The 26,142-nt window shown below is 37.4% G+C and overlaps 1 protein-coding gene across 1 annotated transcript in view; it reads right to left on the bottom strand.

The window, feature by feature from the left end:
- Positions 1-26,142, bottom strand: part of SHISA9 (shisa family member 9) — a 1,615,398-nt gene that overhangs the window by 1,331,290 nt on the left and 257,966 nt on the right. Inside the window, exon 3 of the mRNA XM_044088899.1 lies at positions 12,079-12,144. Coding sequence (XP_043944834.1) covers positions 12,079-12,144 — 66 coding nt within the window. The remainder of the gene's footprint in view (positions 1-12,078; positions 12,145-26,142) is intronic.

The raw sequence follows: 26,142 nt of genomic DNA, 5'->3' as shown, positions 1-26,142 counted from the left end.
TGAACTGAGATGTCAAGATAACACCCCTGGAACACAATCCTGTGTAAAGGAATAGAAAAAAAAAGACTTTTGAATGTTTTCTTGGAATTCGAGATTGTGTAAGATGTTTTGCACCCAAGTGGGAGATTCCTGACACTTTGACAAAGATCAAAAAATATTCCAATAAATCCACAGGATAAACCAAGGCAGATGTGATAAAAACCAGTTTAATAAATGGTAAGCGCTTTCATGCTCTCCTGAGCATTTCTTCAGACCATGTTACAGAGTCGCTAAGGAAATCTGGAAAGGGTAGTCTGAAACATCTTAGTGATTCCCTGTAAAAGTTTACTTCTCTCATCACACTTTTTTATCACTGCTGCAGTAAAGAGGCCGAAAATCAAATCTCTATCCAAAGGAGGTAGAATTTAAATGCTCATTTTTAACATCATCGGGAGGTTCGGAGAATGCAGCCAGGCCACCCTCCTCAACACAATACCAATGTCTCTGTACAGAGACAGAGAGAGAAAGAAGAGCGGTACCCCTAGTTAAGAAAAGAACATATAAAAAGTGAAACCTTTGCACTTTCAATGAGTCATAATTCTGTGACCTGAAATATGTTAGGGAACCACAAATATAATTGCAATAAAACAATGATAATCAAAGATGGAACATTCTTAAATTTTAAAATGTTTTAAGGATATCATCCTAATATCTATTAGAGGAGTTTGCAGTGTGTAAAACTTTAAATAACAAACCAGAGAGCAGATATCTGTAACAGCTGTTAAAATATTTAATGTAGTCCCGACAGAAAAGACAAAGAAAAAAGGTGCAAACATACCTGAGGTACAGAGAAGTAAAAGGATCAGTTGGGGGGGGATAAAAAACTCATAAGACATTGTGTTTTCTTTAAATATTGTTATGAAATCCCAGTTAAATTTTTAAGTGTTTTTGTCCACTATTGCTTATAGAGAAATACCTTTTTATTAGCCATATACATTTCTGCATGCCTCTTAGAAAATGAATATGCAGGTAAGGGGTATGTGATAGGTTCATAGGTAGGTACTAGGCTATCTGCCCGAGGGCATTTATAAGCCTAGCCAGAGTGTGTCAGCTTTCGCTGCCCCATTGATTAATTAACTGATCCTCTGTCAAGAAGAGCCAATGAAGTGATCCCAGGGGTGTATTTTCTGTTATCCATCGACTCATCAAGGTTTCTCTTGAAGAATGTTAGTGAGGGGCTCTGCCTAATGTAGTTAGGAATTTTGTTCCAAAGCATGAGGGAGTTTCTGTGACAGGAATCTATCCCTCCAGCATGTTGTATTTATTATTGCGGTTAGGTTTAGCTCACTAGAATGAGTGGCTCGCAGTGACTTGGATTTCTTTAGGTGGAGCATGTCCATCAATTCTGAGTTGGACATGGCTTTGTAAGTCAGGCAGAGATCACCTCTGAGTAACCGATATGCCACTGAGTACAGCTGGAGTTTTTCCAGTCGGGCTGCATAGGACATATGTCTGTGACCAGTAATTCTCTTGGTGAGGTACTTTTGTGGTCTTTCCAGCTGTTTGTGTCTTGTGAGGTACATCCCAAACGTGGAATTGTACTCTATGATGGGTCTGATGAGTGACAAGTAGAGAGGCACTATAACCTCTTTATTTCTAGATGTGAACCCTTTAGTAATTAGATGGGCTGCATAGAAGGATTCCCTAACTACTTTGGCAATATGATTGTCAAAGGAGAGATTACGATCTACCTAGGTCCCCAGATCTCTTATCACCTCTTCTGTATTAAGGGTGCTGCCACCTATGTGGTAATTCATGGGTGTTTTGTTTTTCCCAAACGGGATGACTATGCATTTTATGGCATTTAGCTTGAGACCATGACTTTGACACCAGGTGTCCGTCTCAGTAAGGCCCTTTTGGAGAATATCTGTGTCAGCCAGAGAGTCAGTTATGGCTCCCAGTTTGCAGTCATCAGCAAACTTGGTTAGCCATAGTCCTCCTGTGTTTGCCTGTACTTCTGAGAAGTATATAGCGAACAGTAGTGGTCCCAGGACTGAGCCTTGTGGGACACCACTTGTGACTGGTTTAGAGTCGGACCTGGAGCCCGCTATTCTTACCATGTGAGTTCTGTCTGTAAGCCAGTTGGCAACCCATCTCATGACGTAGAGGTTTATGTTCAGGCCTGTAAGTTTTTCTATAATTCCCGAGTGGCAAATGGTGTCAAAAGCCTTGGCGAGGTCAAGGTAGGCTCGAAGAAGTCAACCAGGTTTAGTAGGCATGATCTGCCCTTAACAATGCCGAACTGGGTCGGGTCAAGTGTTTGGAGGTTCGCAATGTTTTTGTTAATGAGTTCCATGATGATGCGCTCCATAGCCTTGCAGACCAGGCTAGTCAGGCTTATGGGGCGGTAGTTACCAGGGTCAGTTGTGGCCCCCTCCTTTGTGGAGCGGAATAACCGTTGCTGTGTGCTATTCTATGGGCATGTAGCCTGTGGAGAGGCTGAGGTTGAAAAGTGTGTTTAGGTGGGGGGTTAATTCATTCTCTAATTCATGCAAGATGCAGTCTGGGACACCATCTGGCCCCATTGACGCTGTGCTTTTGACTTTTGAAAGGGCTGTTTTTACCTGTGTATCTGTGATTTCTGGGACACTACACTTTTCCGGTATTGTTGTGGGCCATTTTGGGGTTGGGGGGGTGAAGTTTGCAATGAATCTATCTGCCAGGATGATGATGATGATGCCCTATACCTTAGGGTGAAAGCGCTTAGTGTTCATTCGTGGATGGTTGTTGGTCTTGTTTACAATAAAGAAGAATTATTTATTTTATTGTCTATCTGCCAGGATGTTGGCAAATATCAGTGGGTTCAGTATATTTTGTGATTATCCGATTATCCGAGGAGGAGTTGCTTTTTTGTTTATTTGCTTATGCTTCTTGTCTTTGTTTTTTTTTTTTTTTTTGTATACAGTAGTGCTCAACCATCTATGTCTAATGTTTGTCTTTTGTACATATGTCTAATGTTTGTCGTTTGTACATATGTCTAATGTTTGTCTTTTGTACATATGTCTAATGTTTGTCATTTGTACATATGTCTAATGTTTGTCGTTTGTACATATGTCTAATGTTAAAGTATGACTAAAGTAAATCCTATGCACAGAAGAGCTTGTGTACATATAAATGATGTATGAGGATATGTCAGTTACATCAACACATGTATGTTTAGAATGTAATTAGGCAAAGTGATTTAGTCCAGTTACATTTAGTCACATAGTGTGCTTGAATATTTCAAGACTTATGTATACAAAAAAGCTTTTTCCTAATACATCCAAGGTTGTATAGTCTCTCAGTCAGCAGATTTAGAGACGTGGAGTGATTCATTTGTTCCTTCCTTGCAAAAATGGTTCTGTTCCTCTTGTTTGTGAAAGCGACTACTTCTCATTGTTGACTTTACTTTTTGACATTTTGGTATTTTGATGTTTGATACTTTGTGTTATATTCGTAATAAATGATTAGTTACTACAAATCTGATATATTTTGGAGGACCTTTGAATGAGCCTACCCTTTGATGTGATCTACAGTCAAAAGCACAGAATGCAGGCACTGTTATCCTTAAGTGATAATACCTAGAATTTACTACTTGATTTTTCCTGGCTTTTGCCTGCATTCTGCCATTCAGGTCTTTAGTAAAACCTGCATTTTTGGAAGGACGTCTGATACTTAATCATGGAGTAGACAGGTAGTATTCCAAATGTAAACTCAGTCAGTGAGAAACAGAAGAAATAAAGATTTCTTTCAGTCATTATATTCAGGCTCACTTAATACGGCATACAGTTACACTGCAAAGTAGCAAGAAAACAATAAGCAAAAAACAATAACCATGTAATCAAAACAAAGAAGAATCCAACAAAGACAAGCAGTGTGAAATGGTTTCCACACATTTATAGACTCATAGATTCATAAACTGTTACTAGGCTAACAACCTGGGGGCCTTTCTAACCCTAGCCAAGCTTTCCTGAAAAAATAATGATGTTTTCCATCAAAACAGGACATTGAGGGCCAGGCATTCATAAGCTAACTCTGTCCATAAGGGACATAGGTGCCAGGCCCAGTGTAAATGTACTATTCCCTCAAATAACTTGAGGTCGGACTCAAACCCTGTACCTTGTGTTTATAAGGTAAAGACATAAGAACAAGCAATAGCATTTGGAATTCCATGTCAGCAGTCAAAGAAAGTTTGTAGTACATTTGAAAACTGTTTTTCATTTTGGGCAAAGACCACTATACCCCCTTACTAAAATAACCAATCTGCAAGTTGTGTTTCCTCTAATAAAGGGAAATTTCTCCCTGTTATAGATTCCGCAAAACAGAATACATATTTGCATTCTAACACATTTGCAAAAATAGCCACTGAGGAAAAAAAAATTCTACCAGGCAGACCTCTCCCAGAATCCTTCAGAATCATTGCTAGCTTCATAATAGAGACACAGTGGAATTATTTATTTACTTAAGTAACATAAGCTCAAGGCAGCTTGCAAACAAATGAATAATTATGCACTATTAGTAAATACAACATAACTCTCTGCAAAATGTTTATAAAACATCTTTGATAAATTTAAACAAATCATTCCCTTGGGCCTGACACAATATCATCAGTTGCTCTTAAAGATTTTTTTAAGCCATACTAAATTAATGTATACTCAAATACTGAAATCAGCTGCCAGATAGAGATCTAGTGAAACAAATTCACAATGATGGCACTGCTAACCTCTGACTGTCTAGGAGCACAGAGACCAGGCTTACTTACTTAAAGTTTGGAACAGGACTGGAAACAGGAAACATTCAGGGAAGGGATGATTAGAAGGAGGATAGGAAACAGTGATAACTTCATAGCAAAGAAAGTCAGATAATCAGACCTGCCCTATGCCTACCTACAAGCTGGGAAGAGAACAACATAAAACTGCAACACAGAGTTGGTAGGAGGGAAGTCAGAAGATAAGTAAAGGGGGTAGATAGAAGTAGCCTGGCAAGTATCATATAGTTCTTAAAATTATTTGCAGTAAGCTCAGCTCTTTTCTGGCTGCATTTGGATGAGGCTACAACTATTTATTATCCTGAGACCATTTCAATGATTGAAAGTGCAACAAAATGCCTTCAGAAGGCCAGGTCAGGAGGCCTACAATCCCAGCACTGTTTACTAAAATAAGTGAGATCGGTATCTATGATTTCCTAATTGCTTCTTTTATTCTCATAAGAGTGAAATGTGGGAAATGCGGCAGAAATGGAATTTGCTCAGTATAAGCAGGCATGCTGTATCATTATTATTATTAGCAGTACTAGTAGAAGTAGTAGTAGTAGCAGTAATAGTAGGAGTATCAGTAGTAATAGCAGCAGTAGTAGCATCAGTAGTAGTAGTGGCAATAGTATCAGTATCAGTAGTAGCAATAGCAGTACCAGTACCAGTAACAGTCGCAGCAATAGTAGCAGTAGTAGTAGCAATTGTAGCAGTAATAGTAGTAGAACTAGTAATAGTAGAAGTGGCAGTATTAGTCTTACCAGCAGTAGTAAAAAATAAGTATCCATAGTAGTAGCAGTAACAGTAGTAGTAGAAGTATCAGTAGTAGCAACAATAGTAGTAGTACCAGTAGTAGCAGCAGCAATAGTATCAGCAACAATAGAAGTAGTACCAGCAGTAGCAGTAGAACTATTAGTAGTTGTAGTAAGAGTAGTAGTAACAGCAGCAATAGTAGCAATAAGAGTAGCAGTGGTAGTACTAGCAGTAGTAATATTAGTAGGAGAAGTATCAGTAGTAGTGTTAGCGTCAACAGTAGTAGCATTAGTAGTACTACTAGCAGTAGACGTAGTAGTAGCGGTAGTAGCAGTAGTAGTAGCATGATAGTTGTAGCAGTAACATAGTAGTAGTAGTAGTAGAGGTATTACCAGTAATAGAAGAGTAGTAGTAGCAGTACTATCAGTAGTATCAGTATTTTATTTATTTATTTATTTATTTATTTTATTTTACATTTGTTGACCAGGAATGTCTGACTGAGCCAAAGTTCTTTTTCATCAGAGGCTCGGGGAGAAAAGTTTCATTTTATACAGATTACATTTAGTCATTATACAGATATTATATAAGTAGAAAATGGCAAACAGCGAGATGACTGCAGGGGCATTTTTTAAAAGTATACAGATTACATTTAGTCATTATACAAATATTATTTGAGCAGAAAAATGGCAAACAGCTTGATGTCAGCAACAGCATTTTTTAAAAGTAGTAGTAAATATATAAAAGCAACATAGGAGTAAAGTGTTTTTTTTTTTTTTTGCAATTGATAATACAGGATAACACGAAAGTATAAGAGAGAGAGTAATACATGGATTAGATGAGTGCTATCAAGGTGGGTTTGAGTATTGGCAGATCCATTGCCCTTTGAAATATTCTTTTAGAGTTAGTTTAAATTGTTTGGGATGTGTGAGTGTTCGAATTTCAAGAGGAAGTTTGTTCCATTCAATAGGGGATGGTAGCTATATAAATTACTCCCTGCTTTAGACTTGGGCTTATAGATATTTAAGAGGTCTTGGGAAGAGCTGCGGAAGGTTTCTTGAAGGAGCATGGTGGGAGATGACAGAGTGTAAGGCTGGACAGAAAGATGGCTGGTAAAGAAGTGAGTGTATGGTTTGAAGCTGAGAGAGAAGGAGGAGGTGAGGCAGTTCAAGTGAGTTTAAATATCTTAGAGAGAGACAGTGGTGAGATCTATAGGATTGTTGAGTTGCAAATCTAGCTACTTTGTGGTATGTAGTCTCAAGTCTAGTAAGGAGAAAGGAGTTAAGGTTAGTAAGGATTTGTGAGCAATATGTTAAGCAGGGGAGAAGGTAAGCGTGAGTGAGAGCAATTCTTGCTTCCTGAGTGAGACATTTTTTATTTCTATATAATAGACCTAATTTAAGGTGAGTTTTCCTGATACAATTATTTATGTGGAGATCAAATTTTAGTTGATCATCAATTGTAATACCAAGGAGTTTTGAAATTGATTTGGCTACGATTGGTGTCTTATTGAGTGACTGGATAGTGAAGGAGGTCTTTATGTGGTTGGCTGTTTTTGGGAGGAAGAGTAGGCGTTCTGTTTTTTTAGGGTTGAGGATGAGTTGGTTGTTTGAGAGCCATGTTTCTACAGAGTTAAAGGATGACTGGGTAGCTGATAAGATTTCAGAGTGAGAGCTAGCTATTGTTATGACTGTAGAGTCATCAGCATATTCGATAATAGAGGAAAGTGGGCAGGAGGTACAGAGCAGGTTTGTGAAGATACTGAATAGCAGTGGTCCTAAAATGGATCCTTGAGGGACACCCATTTGTACTGGAAGGGGAGTAGATAAGGCAGTGTCCCATCTTACCAATTGGAATCTATATTTTAGATAGTTTGCGAACCATGCCACTGTATCTGGGGAGAAGTTGCGGTTAGACAGTTTGTTTAATAGTAGAGAGTGAGAAACAGTATCAAAGGTCTTTTAGAGATCCAGGAAGAGACAGGAGATAAGTTTATGATCATCTCTGGCCAGGGAAATAGTACTTAGGAAAGACAGAAGAGCAGTATAGGTGCTATGTTTCGGTCAGAACCATGTTGTGTAGGAGTAAGTAGGTTTTCCTGCGAGAGATGTTCCATGACTTGAGTATGTATGCATTTTTCTAAAACTTTTGACAGGGGGAGAGGATGGCAATGGGTCTGAAATTAGAGATTTCAGTGGACTTACCTCCTTTGTGGATAAGTAGGGTGTAGAACTGTTTCCAGATAGATGGTACTTTATATTCAGAGATTGAGTGGTTTATAATGATAGAGATGGGAAAGGCAACTGAGTGTGCAGCTGTCTGAAGAAAGTATGATGGGATGTTATCAGCAGATAAAGAGCATGGTTTCAGTTTAGAGAGCAGGGTTCTGATGTATGTTGTAGAGACAGGCTTGAGGGAGAAGTCTTTGGAGGGTAGTAGGTGAAGAGGAAGCTGAGCCTTTGGGGTTCCTTGTACTGGAGCTATTGGAGTTAAATAGTTTGGATATTGCTTTATTAAAGTAAGTATTGAAGGTGTTGGGTGAGGTAGGGTTTCCAGGATGAAGTATTTGGTTAATAGCATTCCAGAATTTTTTTGGGTCAGATTTTAGTGTTGTAGGGGGGTTATAATAGAATATTTTTTAATCTGTCTTGATAAGCTTTTTGACCAGGTTTCTTTGTTCTTTATATCTTTACAGGTCAGTTGGGTCTTTTGTTTGTAGCCATTTTTTCCAAGACCTATCTCAGACTTAATGAGAGTTTGTGTGTTTTTTGTTAGCCAAGGGGATATTGTCGCTTTTGTCCTAATTTTATGTGGTGGGGCTAATGAGTTTATGATATCAAGAAAAGTAGAGTCGAAAGCTATGACAGCTTTATCTAGGGGGAGCTGAGTGAGGAAGTCCCAGCATACTCTAGAGATGAGGGTGTTAAATGTTTCTGGGTTGAAGTTAGAGAGATTTTACTAGTAATGTATCTGTGTGGTTTAGAGAGGTGGTTTGTATATCTTAGCACCTTTATGGGTGAGTGGTCACTCAAGGAATCAGGAAGGGTTTCTGGATTGTGATATTTGGAAGCAGCTGAGACAAGTATCCAATCAATGAGGGTATTTGTGGAGTGTGAGTTGTTTAAATGTGTTGGTTTTGTAATTAGCTGAGTAAATCCATATAGATTTATATGGTGTAGGGATCCTGGGTTATTGAGGGTTAGCCAATTAATATTTATGTCACCAAGGAGGATTGTTTCATTTGGGATGTTCAGGGAGAGATAGGAGAGAATGTTTTCCAGTAGTGGAATTTTTGATTCTCTTAAATCTTTTGTTAATTTCTTAGTATTTGAATTATTTTTTAACTATTGTAATCTTTTTTTGTAATTTACTAATGCTTGGAGCTTATCTCCCTGGGCCTCTACTGAAAATGGACATGTATCCAGCTAGACTAGCCCAGCCAACAAATGTAAAATAAATAAATAAATAAATATTTCCCCTGGTGAAATGTAGGTGGCTACTATAGTAATTGTGGTGTAGTTATTGAGTTTAAGGTTAACTGCCAGTATTTCTGCTAGGGATAAAAATATGATAGACTGTGTTAGGTGAGAAATAGTAAGATTGTTGGAATAGACTACAGCAACTCCTCCGCCTTTTTGTTTTTACGGTGAAGGCGAATTATGTTATAACCAGGGGGGAGAGAATATCTTTATCAAAGTTGTAGGGTTTAAGCCAGGTTTCTGTTACTACAATAACATATGGAGTATGATTCACTATCCTTGTATGAAACTGACTAACTTTGTTGAGGATGCTTCGGGTGTTAAAAAATAAAAGGAGATTTGTTTATGAGGTGTGGTTTGGTAGGCAGGGGTGAGAGGGGAGTTTTGGATGGAGCTGAGGCTATAATTTGGATCTGGATTTGGGTGTATGTCACTGGCTATACGTATTGTAGTGGGGAAGCATTTTGTCTTAGATGCAAGTGGGTAGTATCTAATATACTGTTTTTGTTTCTTGAAGACACAGAGTAAGAAGGAGGTATTGTTATTTTAGTGAGTTGTGTGTTAGAGTGTAAGATGGAAGGAGAGATGGGTACTGTATTTTTTGAGTAAGTGTAATCCTTTGAGAGTAGGTTGGCTGGGTGTTTATGGAAGGAGGGTAATGGTTCAGAGGGTGCAGTGAGATGAAGTAAGAGGATTAGTGGAAATAGCAAAAGTTTAGTGAGCAATAAGGCATGCATACTGAAATCAGATATAAGAAAGGTTTGTGATGGAGTAGGTAGAGAAGGGGGGGAGTCTGGTGAGGCAGCAGTATAAGAGATTATTGTTGGAATGAGAGTAGCTAATTTGTAAGAGGCTGGAACATTAAGGGTTTAGTAGATGAAGTTAATATGTAAAGGAAGGGAGATGGAAGAGGGTGAGTACTTTGGAGAGGGATATTTAGTGGAGTTTAAAGTAGGAGGGTGGGAGTGGGAGGGGGCTTGAGTCTAGGTATAAAGGAAATGATATGGAGGGTGGGTGGGAATAGGCCACAGGTCTAGATTTCTCTTGAACAGAGTCAGTTTCTTCAATCTGATCATTGGTCTGATAAACAATGACCTCACTAGATCTGGATGTGAATCGTGGGAGTGGAGCTAAGTGAGCCCGAGTGGAGAAAGGGTGAAACAAAGCAGGGCTACACCAGGAACAGGGGAAAATAGCCCTAGAAAAACTATCTGTAAGTAAGAATATCTTGTCTGCATGTAGATATTGTACAAGTGGAAAAAGGTCCTTCAGATGTCCAGAGTATGTAGCAGTCTTTATCTTGCTGCACTTATTTTATTACTTCACACTATCTTTGGGCAGTATGAAAAATAAGTGGAGGAGATTTAGCATCAGTAGGTAGCTCAGATAGGTGATTTCTTTATTAGTAGGTGAATACAGAGTCTGGGTTAGAGAGGGAAAAATTAAAGTGGGTCGGGGGACAGTCCAGGGTTGGTCATTACTAATACCATGTTCACTGTAGTTAACTTTGATTTAAATAGTCACTATACAAGTAAAACCTTGGCTTTAGTTCTAATTAGCAAGCTGACATTATATTCATACTTTAAAGTTAGTTTGGAGGTGCCGTCGTCCTCAAGGGTGCTCTGGCCATTTCAAAATTAATGGTTCCTAATGGTAGCATAGTAGTAGTACTTGCAGCATAGTATTAGCATTAGTAGTAGATGTTTCAGTAGTAGCTGTAGTTGTAGCAGTAGTATTAGCAGTTGCAACAGAAGTTGTAGTAGCATTTTGATTTTGGAGGGGCATTTATCTCTTGTGCCTTTTGCAAGCACAAAGAAAGAAGCATGTTAAAAGGGACAAAATGGAAAGTAAAAAGTGCTGTGTTGCCTTCTAATGGCAGAGCGATATACTTTGTGTGCTAATTTTATATGCAGTGTAAATCAGTGGCAAGGGAGTCATAATCTATACTTCCAAACATGTGACTATGGTAATGTAAGCAATTACAATCTCAGTATCCAGTGAGAACTCTCAAATGCACACTGAGAGGAGCTGATGTTTTTACTGTAAAATAGACTAGTCACAGAGATAACACAATGAGTGCAAGCTAGAAAAATCAGTATAAAAACCTTAACTAACTGATACTGGAAAAGACTGGGTTCATCTGGTCTGGTTATTAATACTGCTACAGTTATTTTAATTGAACAAACTCTTTTGCTGTCAAATGGCTCGGAACAGCACTAGCATATTTTCATTAAAGAATACTTCTGTGTTAATGGAATAGCAGTCCATAATGTTAATTGAATAACAGTCCATAAAAGTCATTAAAAAGAGGAATGATATGGGTTCAACCAATATTTAAAGTAATTGCAAAAATTGTGTTTAACAGTCATAGACCCTAGACCTCTAGAACATTACAGAGTGAGCTAACATGCTTAAAAATATATAGAATATTTCAGTTTGATGCGTGCCATTTGCTTAGCCATATATTGCTTGTGACACAACTGTTTAATAAGAGAGCACATTTACCTGCAAGTTTACAGACTGCAGAAAGAAAAGGTGTCTACTGAATATAACTAAACTCATGACTGTGAGGCAAATGCCACATGTTGTTGAGTTAATAACGCTTGCCAATATAATCCATGCAATTGGCTTAGCTTTTGGAGTTTTAGAATGTTAGATTAGCTAGGTTGAACTATATTTTACTAAAACTACAGCCAAAACAGCAAAATAAGAATTCATCAGGAAAACACAGCTTAAAATGACTATAAGCCAAGTAATCGTAACATTGCAATGTCCACATAATTAATTATTCCAACAAGGTTAGTTTTTGATACTTTTTAAAATGAAGTAAAAACCAAGAAAGATACACATCAATGGAGTGGTATGGAATGCTGATAATATAGGCCTACTGTTGGAGAATTACATGGCGTTGAACAAAATTGGAGTTTGTGCTGCTGTATTCACTGTCAAAAGTGTCACTCAAAGAAAAATAAAGCTGAGCTTTGTAAAAGAAATTGTTTCTGCAAACAGTTAAAGTTGAATTTGGCTTTAATTAGTCATCCTAACATGCATGCGTATATTAGCTATGTTGGGAAAGCTTACCTTCCTGTTCTGTGAAAGTCTCCCTTCCCAGGCTGCAGTATGTGTTTCTGCTCCCAACACCCTCACCTGCAGGCAGTAATTAAATGGTTTAATGGGTAATTAAAACAAACTTTACAGCTAAAAATAAAAGTTTATAAATGAAACCATATCAGTGTTTTATTAGCTGTATGTTACAGTATTTATTTGTTTACAATTGATTATGAGGAAAGTCCAACTGGGTAAGAGCCCATTTTCAGCAGAGGCCCTGTCAGAAAAGCTCCACAGTATTACAAAACATTTTAAGAACAATAATTTTACAGTCTTCAAAAACAACACAAAACATCTACAGTTTAAATAAGTATACCAAATTAGACATCATATGAAAACATTGGTTAAAAACAGATACAAGTTATATGACAATACATAGGCTCATAGATTAGTACTAGGGTAACTGCCTTTGCAAGCCATTTTAAGCCTAGCCAATTATTCCTTGTGAGACTCAAACCCTGTACCTTGTGGTTGTAAGGCAAACACCTTAACCATTAGGCCACCCTCCCATTGCAATGATTTAATATTTAGATAATTTTTTGCCAGTTTAGAGAGAAAGTAAAAATGCAAGTTAGTAGAATACAAACAGAAATGGTAATATGAAGTGAGAGAAAAGCAGGCTTATGGTATACTAAAAAAGAAAGCGAGAGGAGAGAAACTGATAGAAGTAAGTTTGTGAGTGAAGAAGGGAGAGTATGGAGGTGTAAGGTATGAATAAGTATTGATTCACATTTAGAGATATAGTTTATCCTGGTTTTGAGCAAGTCAGAGCCAGATTTTGGCTAAGAAGCCTTTGAGAATACTTTGTGAAGGATGGGAGAGAGGGTGTTGACTTTACGGATATAGGTAAAGTTCCAGGCCTAGGCAACATGGTATGAGTACAGATAATGCCAAGTAGATTTGTGAACAGACAGGATTTTTTAGTCATTGAATCATAATTACTGACTGGGAGCATAGTTGTGTAGAATGGCATTTAGTGTTGGACAATTTCCAGACTTACCATAAATCTCCTACACCATAAATCTCTTTACATACTGTACAACAGTATTGCTGTGAAATGCTTATACAAAAATTGTGTGCATGAACTTAACTATCTTCTCAGGCCTCCACTATTAGGCCCTTTTGTCCCCATAGTTATGTAGTTCTAATTTTTCTGTTCTTCAAATGTTGTTGATGTTGCCAGTGACTATATAAAATACTTGTATGCTCAGGTTTGCACTGCATTAAATAACAATATTCTCTTTGTTGTATTCTGCACTTCATAATGCTCTGCTTGTATTCAACATTGTTTTCTCTCCAAATTTTGTATGATAATCCGGTGTTCTGTGTTCAGTAATTTGTATCCTCTGTTAGTACTGTGTTAAACAAGTGTATTATGTTTGTTCTATTTCCAGTAGTGTAATGGTGTACCCGTCCTTTTTTGTAATTAATGTTGCAGTTGCATTTTTATATGTGGAGCTTTTCTCCTCAGGCCTCCACTGAAAAGGGGCTACTAGCCCAGTCAGACCCCTCAAACAAATATCAAATAAAATAAAATAAATAAATAAGTTGGTGGGACTTTACCAATGAAAACTTGAGTTTGAATCACATGAAGCCTTATTTGCAAAAACTTAAAAGAGTAAAAGAAAAAAGAAAAAAAAAATATGAATCTATAAAAAAAAAAAAAAAAAAAAAAAAAAAAACAAGGAAAGGAAGGAAACAAGTGCTTTTTTTTAACTGACACACCCTCCCTGTACTTCAGCTTTCTGGTCTCTACCCCGTGTTCCATTCATTACTGGGTCTATCATCCCCTGCTTTCACCCCCAAAGTAACTCCAATATTTTCAGGTTTGGATAGGCATGGAACCAAGGGCATCCTTGAGGGGGGAGTCCTGCTGGCAACTGTATCAATGATGGGGAGGTATGTTTTTATGTTAAGATCTAACCTCTTGACTATCCATCCATCCCTCCCCTACACCCACCCCAGAAACATCTGATGGCTACTTCTCTCTCTTCACGGACCATGCTGACCCTCAGAGAATGGAAAGGTGAATGTTCCTCTCCTCTGGGATAGACACCCCTGTCCCACCATGTCAGCACCTCAGATACTCACTTTGTAAATTGATCCCTGGTCACATGGGTCATAGACAGGGCTTTACTCCTCTGTACCATGGTGCTGGTTATGCTTTTTTTCTTGACAACAGCATGGAGAATGCAAAACTGCAAAAGAATAATAAGCAGCTTGAGTTATCAGAGTTTCCCTACACCGGTCTGGCTTTGTGTAAAATCATTCACTCTGCCTTTGGAACTCCTTTCATTTTTAATTCAACACCCTGAATGTCTGAATATGCAGAAACAAACTCATCATCTAAGTGAAGGGACTACATTTTTTCCTTCCAATTAAAACAATGCCATGGACCATGAATTTGCCATTCTAACAACTTGTAATAAACAAAGCAATGGAAGATATCAAAAAGAATAATTAAACAAATGTGCTAAAAGGCTTATGTGGGAATATACCCTTCTAAATGCTGTGTCTAGTAAGAGTAACAGGTTATAAAATAGCTATCTAGAGCCCTATACAGAAGGATGTCTTCTGTGCATTTAAGTGATAAATACTCAACCACCCTCTCACCCAGTGCAATTGACTAGTTAAGTGATAATTAGTCATTTGTACTGTGTGAGAGCGTGGGTGTGTTGCACAAATTTACTATTAGTAAAAATGATACTTTGTAATTACAGGTCAGTAGTGATATTGGTCATACGGTCAATTTTGGATGCAACAACTCAATACAAGGTTAATGGCAATTCAAAGGATACATAGCCATTAACACTTTATACAATACCAAGAAAGTGTCATGACATATTTTCATTTTCTGACAATAGTTGTTTTCTGAGTTAGTCTTAAAATCAGATGATACCATCATACCTCTCTACATCTTTGTTCAAGAATTCTATCAAAGCTAAATATAATCTCTTTCTCTTCTCTTAACAATACACCTATCTCTGTTGAGTCTCACAACAAGCTTCTGGGGGTCATCATAGACGACCAGCTCAAATTTGATCTGCATGTCTACAACATCATCAAAAACCCACCAAAAATTTGGACTTCTTTTCAGGAACAAAAAAATTCTCTCCACAATCCCATGAATACTTCCTACCAAGCCTATTCTATGGCTTGCAAATCCTCACTAATCTTCAGACTACTCTTTTATCAAAATTAGAATCAACATACAACAAAACTGATAGGTTTGCCGCAAATCTAACTTTCCACTCTCACTACTGTAATAATAATGGAGGGACAAGGACCCCAAATCAGGGTCATCTTAAGTATTACTTTAATTCATTTAAAAGATAATAGAAAAGCAGGTTTGCATCAAATGCATTTTCAGTGGTGCAAGTATGAAACTCTACTGTCTGCCGTTACTGGCAGATTGTAATCTTCTGTGATTTATCAGAAAATCAAAAATGTTATGAGGGACAAAGCAAAAATACACAACAATAAAAAAAGACTAATTGACTCCCAGTTTCTGTCAGAGCTACCTATTTACTTAATTTACACATTTAACATTCTTAAAGAAAGTTACCTCCCTTGTCTACCTAACAGACTCTCAAGTTAAGATGACTCCTGTTCTCTATATTCATACTCACCTCTTTGACCAAGTTTTATGGCCTTATTTTTGCAGGGCAAGTCTATGATCAGCACCAACTGCCCTTATCCAAGAGGGACATAGTTGACTCCCCCAGGGAAAATGTATGGTCTCCCATCCAGTTGTCTAAGTTATGCTTAAACAGGGTCATTGAGGAGCTCTGTTTTACGTGAAATGGGAGTTTGTTCCAAAGGCGTGGCAATCTCTGGGAGACATATATGTCTCTCCAGCATGTCTCGTTAATGGCACAGAATAGGTTAAGATCCCTAGCCTGCTACATTAACAGGACATGCTGGAGAGACAAATATGTCTTCCAGAGATTGCCACTCCTCTGGAGTTTGTTAATTCCATATAAAACTCAGTGTTTCTGCCATTGTAATTTAGATACTCTATATGTTATATGTTTTTTCTGTAATTTTCAGAACTGATGCATATATGTTATATTCAGTCTAACTTTTTGTTTTTTTCTTAATTAATTTATTACCATACATGTTGTAGAGCTGCTTTAAAGCTATGAATATAGTTGCACTATTAATATTCTGTATTATTAGTTTGTCCTATTTTACCTTTTATGACAGGTTGTAGTTGACAAAGGTCAGGAACCAGCCCACCTCACTCACTTATCAAACAAGATAAATAAATAAATATATTTTTTATTTTTTTTTTGGTTGGACCTCATTCACACTAACTCAGCCCCCAGTGTTCCACGCTCACCCCAGGTCAACCAGCATCCCCTCCAAGACTTGCTCTAGTGTTTCTGGGGGTTGATCATGGCTCTTAAGGGAATTCTGGGGACTCAAATGTCCATGCTTCCATCTGGTGAGGGTTTTTTATGTTATATGCCCTACCCACTTTTGCCTTTCCCTGCACCCCATGCTAATTGGTTGTGTCAAAGGGCAACTCCTCTCTTTAGATCATGCCTCCCCTTAGGATGCATCACCAGTGAATCCCACAGGACAGGCACACCCATCCCTCGCTTCCACTCTGTCAGTCCCCCCAAGCTCCTAATTGAACCCAGGTCGGCTGAGCCATAGTTAGAGATTTGTCCATCTATGCCACACCAGAGTGGCTATAAATAAATGAAATATTAGGCAGAAATCCATGACTCTGCAAAATCAGGGAAAGGTTGAGAGGTATCGTTGCTACCTGCACATTAAAAACCAAGAACGACTGAAAGTTTGTTTAATGGGAAAACAGTGAGAATAACTAAAGTACATTTTTTTACACTCCACATCCAAGGTAATTCCACCTAAGAGAGTTCAAAACTTTCATACATTTAGAGAAACAGCATTGTTGGTGATTGTACAATGGCGGTATAAATAATAAAGTAGTTGGAATGTTAAATCATACATTGTACTGTAAATACTGTAGATAGCTTTCTTTTTGTTTTGTAACTGCATTGATTAATTTTTGCATATTTATGATGTTTGTTCTTTATTATTGTTTATTATAATATATTTTTTCAATAAAATTTATTCTGGAAAATAAGAAGTTGGGATGTAAAATTTTTAAGACATCATGCTATTACTGAGGAAGTTAGCAAAGATGCACCTTTTCTTATTATCTGCAAGGTGTTTTCCTGACATGTTAAACTATAGTGCTTATCTATGCCACCTAAATCAGGAAATCTATACTGCAAATATATTTTAGAAAGAAGAATATTAGCAACACTTGTTACAGATTGTGTGTGTTTTAGATTATTTAGCTCAAAAAACTTCCATTTTCTGAATGATTAGCTGTTTCCTAGCTGTATGTGCTTTTATGTCTTACTATAGAAATGAAACAGATTATTAGCATTAGTATACCAGCACTGTAAGTGACAGAAAAGGCAGCAGCACATTTGCCTTTGGTGCAAAAGTCTGTGGGTATGCTTCCCACAACAGGTAGATTGATACTGCAGTGCACCATAGGGGAGTCCTGTACTCCTGAGTGTGTTGTCGTGCAACTGAGACATTAAACCAACCAAACCAGCCTGAGAGGGAGCGCTGTACTCCTGAGTGTGCTGTCATTCAAATGAGGCATTAAACCAACTAAATCTGCCTGAGAGGGAGCACTGTATTCCTGAGTGTGTTGTCATTCAAATGAGACATTAAACCAACCAAATCTGCCTGAGAGGAAGCGCTGTACTCTTGAGTGTGTTGTCATGCAAATGAGACATTAAACCAACCAAACCAGCCTGAGAGGGAGCGCTGTACTCCTGAGTGTGCTGTCATTCAAATGCGACATTAAACCAACTAAATCTGCCTGAGAGGGAGCACTGTATTCCTGAGTGTGTTGTCATTCAAATGAGACATTAAACCAACCAAATCTGCCTGAGAGGAAGCGCTGTACTCTTGAGTGTGTTGTCATGCAAATGAGACATTAAACCAACCAAACCAGCCTGAGAGGGAGCGCTGTACTCCTGAGTGTGTTGTTGTGCAAATGAAACATTAAACCAACCAAACCAGCCTGAGAGGGAGCGCTGTATTCCTGAGTGTGTTGTTGTTCAAATGAGACATTAAACCAACCAAATCTGCCTGAGAGGGAGTGCTGTACACCTGAGTGTGTTGTCGTTCAAATGAGGCATTAAACCAACCAAATCTGCCTGAGAGGGAGTGCTGTACTCCTGAGTGTGTTGTCGTTCAAATGAGACATTAAACCAACCAAATCTGCCTGAGAGGATGCTCTGTACTCCTGAGTGTGTTGTCTTTCAAATGAGACATTAACCCAAACAAATCTGCCTGAGAGGGAGTGCTGTACTCCTGCATGTTTTGTCGTTGGAATAAGACATTAAACCAACCAAATCTGCCTGAGAGGGAGCGCTGTACTCCTGAGTGTGCTGTTGTTCAAATGAGAGATTAAACCAACCACATCTGCCTGAGAGAGAGTGCTGTACACTGAGTGTGTTGTCATTCAGATGACACATTAAACCAACCAAATCTGCCTGAGAGGGAGCGCTGTACACCTGAGTGTCGTTCGAATGAGACATTAAACCAGCCAAATCTATCTGAGAGAGCGATGTACACCTGATTAAACCAACCAAATCTGCCTGAGAGGGAGTGCTGTACACCTGAGTGTGTTGTCATTTGAATGAAACATTAAACCAACCAAATCTGCCTGAGTTGTTGGTAGATAGTGGGTGTAAAAGATCTAATGGCACCTAAAAAAAACAGTAGGCTAAGTTCCTGATGCCCTGGCCAAATTTCCTGTATGGTGTATATGTCACCTCAGTTCTCCCCTAAAAAGAGGCTATTGCTTAGTGGGACTAACCTGGTCAGCAAAGAATACATAAATAAACAACACACAGATTGCTCAGAACTAAGCTAAAAACAGTAAAGATGCAGGAAAGGTTGAAATAAATAACAAAATCCAGCACACAACAAAGTTAAAGAAGTGATTTAATGCAGGAAAAACATGTAAATATGGATATTCACCCTCCAAACTGTTTTTAATAGGGCTGCTCATTGAACATATGTGGGCATTAAGTATAATCCCTAGAGCTATGAAAAAAATCCAAATAAGAACATCTGTAGTAAGTCAGAGGCTGCAGTCACTGAAATCATTTGCATTAATCTGAGGTGCAGCAAGCTGGAATAAATTACAGGGGTGTGAAGGGTGCATGATCCTCACATTAGAGTTGCATGGGGGCAATCCCCTTTGAAAAATATTTAAAACTATAACAAATATAAGAATTCACTGTTAATCTGATTAATTTTCATTGTGTTGGGACTCACTTTATTGGGACTTACAATCCTGATACAGAGTCATTTAATGTAAAAAATTATACAAATGTTGTAATCTGTAACCGAGTTCAAACTCTTTTTCACTTGGCTGTCAACAGCACGTCCTGATACTCACAATGGGGATGAAAAATTAAGAACAATCTGATCTGAGGGCAACATGGTTGAGGGGGAGGCAGAATCTTCTTACTATCCACAGCTTCTGAATGATGAAGAACATTTTTTGAAAAATATTTAAAACTATAACAAATATAAGAATTCACTGTTAATCTGATTAATCATTAATCTGAATGATGAAGAACATTTTAGGGTCTACTACATATATTAGTGAGCTATTAGCTGATGGCACGCTTGTTCACTACCTGCCACTTGCACAAAAGGCAAGTGCCCTAACTGCAGCTTGATCTTATTTAACAAAGTACCTATCCCAAAATCTGACCCACTGATTTAATACTTCTACCAGACCCGTAACTCTAACCCTAAAACTCCCACCCATTCCATAACCTTAAAACTCCACCCCTTCCCTAAACCTAAAATGCCTGCACATTCCCTAATCCTAAAATTCCAACACTTCTCCCCAATTCTAAACTCCCTGATCTCTCCCTAAACCTAAATTCCTAGATCACTTGCTAACTTTAAACTCCCCTCTCACTCCCTAAACCTAAAACTCTCCTATTAACTAACCATAAACTCCTCTCCTAACTCTTTTTCCTAATCTTCCTAATACTCCTTTTCCACTCACTAACCCTAAAACTACTCTCCCTGACTCTAAAACTTTCATCCTGCTCCCTAAACCTAAATGCCCCTCCCAATCATTACTCGAAACTCTAATGTATACCCCCACTCCTCCCACTCCCGCTGTATGGCTGACTCATTTACCTCACCCAACCTGGAATAATATGTTCAGGTAAGGTACAGAACCATTTTTGCCCAAATTTATAGCATGCCTGTCAGCTCTACAGATTTTTGAAGAATGTCCATATTTCTGACTCATATTTGTGGTACATTTTTCATAAAATTTTGGGTTTCTGGCAAATCATTGCCACTTCATTAAAGATTAAAGTCAGAAAAAAAATAACAGACATTTGAATTTCAGACTTCATACCCTTCAGGAACATCATGCTAATGCAAACATGTTACTTTATCAACTGTCAAAGTTTGTAGGAGCACTATTTAAAAATTGTCAGTATTTTTGGGCCTTTGTCCCCCCATTATATATTGGCTTTGTCCAGATTTCTTGCTCTAAGCAGTTAAGAGGTATGATTCATAGTCAAGCTTGAATGTGAGAAGCATCCCATATAAGCTACAGGAAGCTTGAGTTCCTGTCTTAGAGATAGAGATCTTTGAGCTCTTGGGACTCAAGCATACCACTCAAACTCTTAGCGCAAGAAATATGGGCAGACCCAAAAATAATGGGGCATAAAGGCCCAAGATCACTGACAGTTTTTAAATACTGCTCTTATAAAATAGATAGCTACTAGGCAACAGTTTTTGCTTTAGCATACATTTGTTAAAGGATATGAAGTCTGAAACTCAAATGTCTGTCATTATTAAGTGACTTAATTCCTTAATGATTAGCCAGAAAAAAAAAAACAAATTTATGAGAAACAGAACAATAATATGATTAAAATATCTGGACAGTCTGCAAAAATCTGGAGAGTTGAGAGGTATAAACGCGAGTGATTGTAGAAGAAACATCACTTTGTAATACCGCCACTGTAATGGCAGCCTTACTTTTGCTTTTAGGAATTATGATCTATCAATAATATCAACTCAGTGGCTCTGCTTACTGGAATACCTTTGATGCATTTATAAACTAAAAGAAATATAATAGTCATTAGGGTTCTATCAGTATAAAATAAGGAAGATAATCATAAAAAACCTGTATAGAGCAATAAATTATCTATACATCTGTCTTACGAGAAAATATAAACTTCTTCAGGACATATAAGCATCCAAAATGTTAAGTATTAAATGCAAGCTTTTTACAAACTTGTCTCTTGCAAGAAATGAAACACCTAGTGTTTCTAATTTGTAGCTCAGCATGAAAATGTCACTTATACTAATGCCTTCATTTCATAAAACAAGTCATCTTTCAGGCAGTCTATTTTGTTAGGATGATTGCTTTTAAAGACCAAAGAAGGATGTAATGAATTAAACCAAGAAAGGTTTGAATCTGTCAGGGAATGATGTGTTATCCATTGCAGAATATATGATGCTGCAGTAAACTTAATATTTGCTCTCTGCTTTATTTTGTTGCTTTCAGTTTTGATTTATAATGTTCTTTGAGATTTCACATCTTGCATTTCATGTTATTCTTTTTATATATTAGGCCTGCTTTGTCTTGTGCATGCTTCTGTTATGATTCATACTGGTACCTTGTCAAACCAAGAAACAAGCAATGTTTGTGAGGCGTACCTGCTCAGTCAACAAAACAAATGCCTGTTTACAGAGCTGTCTCCACTAGTTGCCGAGAAATGCACAAATTCTATGGATAGAGTTTGTACAGCATACATTACAAGTTTGGTGTGGTAAAAAATGTCAACAATTGATTCCAGTAAGATGACTGATCTAAAGCCAACTCGCTAATCCATCATTTCAATATAAAACCCAATCATTATTTGTCCCTGGGGGTAATGCTGTCCACGTGGTTTATGTTGAGCAACTCCAGATCAACAAATGGCTAAGCAAAAGAAATTTAAATTTCAAACACAGAAAATGAGCTTTAACAGTTCAGTCCTCACAAAGTACTAACATTTTAAATGGGTGTTAGAGCTGTATTGCAGCATCCCATTCAAATAGTTATTAATTTATCTGTTTATTTTTTTTTTAACTGTGATAGGCCACCGGCAGAACTTTGCCCTGTTTTGGTGGAGTCCTGGAGAGAAATGCTCCATTTCAAATTAGTTAGGTTTACAATTATTTTTTTTTCTTACACATAAAGATAAGGTACAATAATGTACTGTTTCAGGGATACTTGAGATTGTACAGTTTAGTACAGGGATTACAATGTAGATCTATTTATTCTGAACAGAGATTCCAGTGCAGATTTATTTTTTTCATATGCAGCTGGTTAATATCATATAAATATGTGCAGTAAATGTATACTGGCAATAAATTATTCTGGCTATGTTTTCTATGCAAACAAGCATGTTGTATATACTTTCAATTTTATTCACATATGAGATGGCACAGTTTGTGAGTGGGTAGCCACGGTCAGTATTGCTTCTACAGGACTGATAGACTGAATGTACATTTAGGTTTATGGGAGGTGTGGAAGAGTTGTGGAATTATTCTGGTAACAATAGGATGTTTGAAGAGGGTGAGTCTGATATGGAAGGGTAGAACAGAAGAGAGAGGCCAATAACTGAAGATGGAGAATATTTAAAGTATTAGGTAGGGAGTAGGTTGTAGGTAGGTATAAAAGGGGTGCAAGGAAGTGGGATTGCCAGGGTCTGACAAGTCCGGTGTCAAGAGTCCCATGAGGTAATACTTTGTTCTGTTTTGAAGGCTGTACTGCATTAGAGTCTTTGCCTATTATTATCGGAATAGAATTCCAGATTTTGGAGATATCTGAAGAGCCCAAAGTAACTCCTGCAGAGTTTGTGGACTTGGTTGCTACCAGGACAGTTTCTCAGCTGATCAAAAGTGGTGATTTGTCTGTTAAAGTTGTGAGATATGTCTGAATTGTAAGAAAATATGCTGCAAAGTCTACCTTAAGAAAGATTCCTTTCATGGGCCATTCTGAAAGCATAATTCCATGGTCATTTTATATGCAATAGTTTTTGCTAATATAACCTAAATGCTTAGAAATTAGGTAAAATATTTTATGCTCATCGGTGATAGCATTATGACAGTCAGTAGAATAACTCAAAATTCAACAAATAGTTGCAATGCAATCTGGTAACATATGGATCTACATTTTACCACTCTTAAAAAATAGAAAGAAATTAGATGAAAAAAGTTAGAAAAATATTCCACTTAACTGTCAATATCAGTTTATCAGTATTACATGCACAAATCAAATGCATTACGTAAGAATTGAAACAACGTCAGTTGCTGATGGTATAAATGTATAACAACTCTAAAAAAGGACTGTTTCTTTGAACAAACTTTTCCAGTACAACCTATGATGCACCAACAAATCAACAACTGTGCGCATATATGTACTTTTACCAATACTGGTTTAAGCATTTGGTTGTTTTTTAAAACTTTAGTGAATGTTTTAAAGTAAAGCAGGCTCATTCAGGTAGTTGAAGAAGGAGCTCTATCTAGTACTAATAACATATGCTGAGGTTTTCCTTCTTTATGAGTACTGCCCAAAGAGGTGTCTGGGATACAATCCCTCCGAGCTACATGCTCTAGGGGCCTAAACCTTGTCACCACAATAAACAGAACATGCTGGAGGGATAGATTTCTGTCCCAGAGACTTCCCATACTCCGGAATAAACTACCTATTTATATCAAACAAAGCTCCTCATTAGCACTCTTCAAGAAAAATCTTGATGATTGGATTGGAAATAGGAAATTCACCCTGGGGATCACCTCTGTGGCTCTACTTGACAGTGGCACAGGAAAATAATTTTCTTGGGTGGCAAAAGCCAGGGTACCTTTTTGGCTGGGCTTGTATAGGCCCCAGGGCTGATAGCCTAGTACCTACCTATGAACCTATGAACTATGGATGTCTCCATTCAGATTTTATGCATGAATAAGGAAGGTGGCATTGGCCATAGACAGGAATCATCTCCAAGGAATGATCACACATGAAACATGGGCTGCTTGAGTTAAACCCTGGGTAAATATGGAGATGAGTATGAAGGAGTGAGTTAGGATATCTGCTATATATGTACTGAAAATATTGTACAGCTGGGGTTTTGAAAGGACAGTTTTAAGGCTGAAGATTCAATAAATTAATGAATTTCAAGAAACCCTGATTCTGAAAAAAAATGAAAACTGTGTGCAGCACTCTAAAAAAGTGATGCAATTAGCACCGTTTTTTTCATTTTATGTGTAAATTCCTAGTGATGAACAGAATTTATACACATTCTATCTTTGTCTTGATCACTGTATTGCACATTGCTTTCCAAATAAGTATATACTTCAGTGTGTGTGTCTGTGTGTGTGTGTGTGTGTGTGTGTGTGTGTGTGTGTGTGTGTGTGTGTGTGTGTGTGTGTGTGTGTGTGTGTGATTATTTTATTTTATTTACATTTGATACTGGGTTGATGGACAGATATGTGGGCCCTTTTGAGGCACAGTTGCAAAGTACATAATTGACAATTACTTCAAGGTGACTTGAACTAGGGAACTGTGTGACAGGAGGCTTGTTTCACATCGACTAGCTATTTAATAGCACATACAATGTGAAAGATATCTATAAGGGAAATGTTAAAGAGAAATTTAACAAATTATTAATAACCATATGCTTATAATGACAGTAGCAGATTAACATTGTCTTACAAATTCTGTTCAAATACTAATATATACAGTATGTTTTCTAAGCTTTCTAATCTTACTAAGAAGTATTTAATTAAACTGCAACTTCACCATTTACTTTGTAATAGTTGCCTTTGCTGAATTCTTAAGTATTTGTGGAGCTTGTTTCTTAAAAAGAGGTCATTAGACTTTTTATTTTCTGTGCAAGGTGCTATTTGCATGTTCCTGGCGATAATATATTACCAGTTCATTTCTAGATAGGTATAGCAATCATTCAGTCTACTGAAGCAAACAGTAACATAATTTTCTGAGTGCATATATCACCCAACAACTCCTGAAGCCAAAGGGATACCATCAGTTCCTGTACTGCCTTGATAAGTGTATATCATACTATTTTTGCACACCTCTGTATAACTCAAGCAACTTATGATATGAATGTATACAACAAAGTTTATATAGCAAAGTTTATATATCTATATAATATATATATATATATATATATATATATATATATATATATATATATATATATATACAGTACATAACTGTTACTATTAAAATTACTATTTTATATAAAAATGAACCTGTTAACAAATGTTACTCTCTGCGTTGTCATATGTATGATGACCATAGCTAATTTGATATTAGCTCCTACTGAAATTAAGCCAAAAGGCAGCAGTTATCATAGTGAATAAACTTTTTTTTAATGTTTTGCTCACATTATGGTATAACGTGTCATAAAAAATGTTGCCATTCTCTCTCCATTTGCTATTGTAAAATGCAAGTAGCTTCCAACATATACATATTTTATATATCATGCCCAGAATGAGTTTATGTTCTATTTGTACAGTGGGGGCTGCAATTGCCATCTTGTATTCCAAATTTTGAGAATGTTAATATTTACATATTCTTACATGTTTTGCAATTTGTTGTATATGCAACCTCACTTTACTTGGTTCTCTGGTTCATTTTTTGGCTGGTGTTTCTTTTTTTCGGAGTTTAGGTCTTTCTGGCATCTGGATGACTTTTTATTAAGCTCTCCAGTTTCCTGTTATATCCAAAGGAAAACCTGTACTTAAACTGGCCATCCTCCAAATTGCATATAGATGTGCATGTGTGGTGTGTGTGTGTGTGTGTGTGTGTGTGTGTGTGTGTGTGTGTGTGTGTGTGTGTGTGTGTGTGTGTGTGTGTGTGTGTGTGTGCGTGTGTGTGCGTGTGTGCGTGTGTGTGCGTGTGTGTGTGTGTGTGTGTGTGTG

This window comes from Protopterus annectens, chromosome 12.part0, assembly GCF_019279795.1.
Source record: "Protopterus annectens isolate FY-2018-M chromosome 12.part0, PAN1.0, whole genome shotgun sequence".
NCBI lineage: Eukaryota > Metazoa > Chordata > Ceratodontiformes > Protopteridae > Protopterus > Protopterus annectens.
The sequence above is the reverse complement of the archived record's forward strand: the minus strand, read 5'-3'. Positions and strand labels throughout refer to the sequence as shown.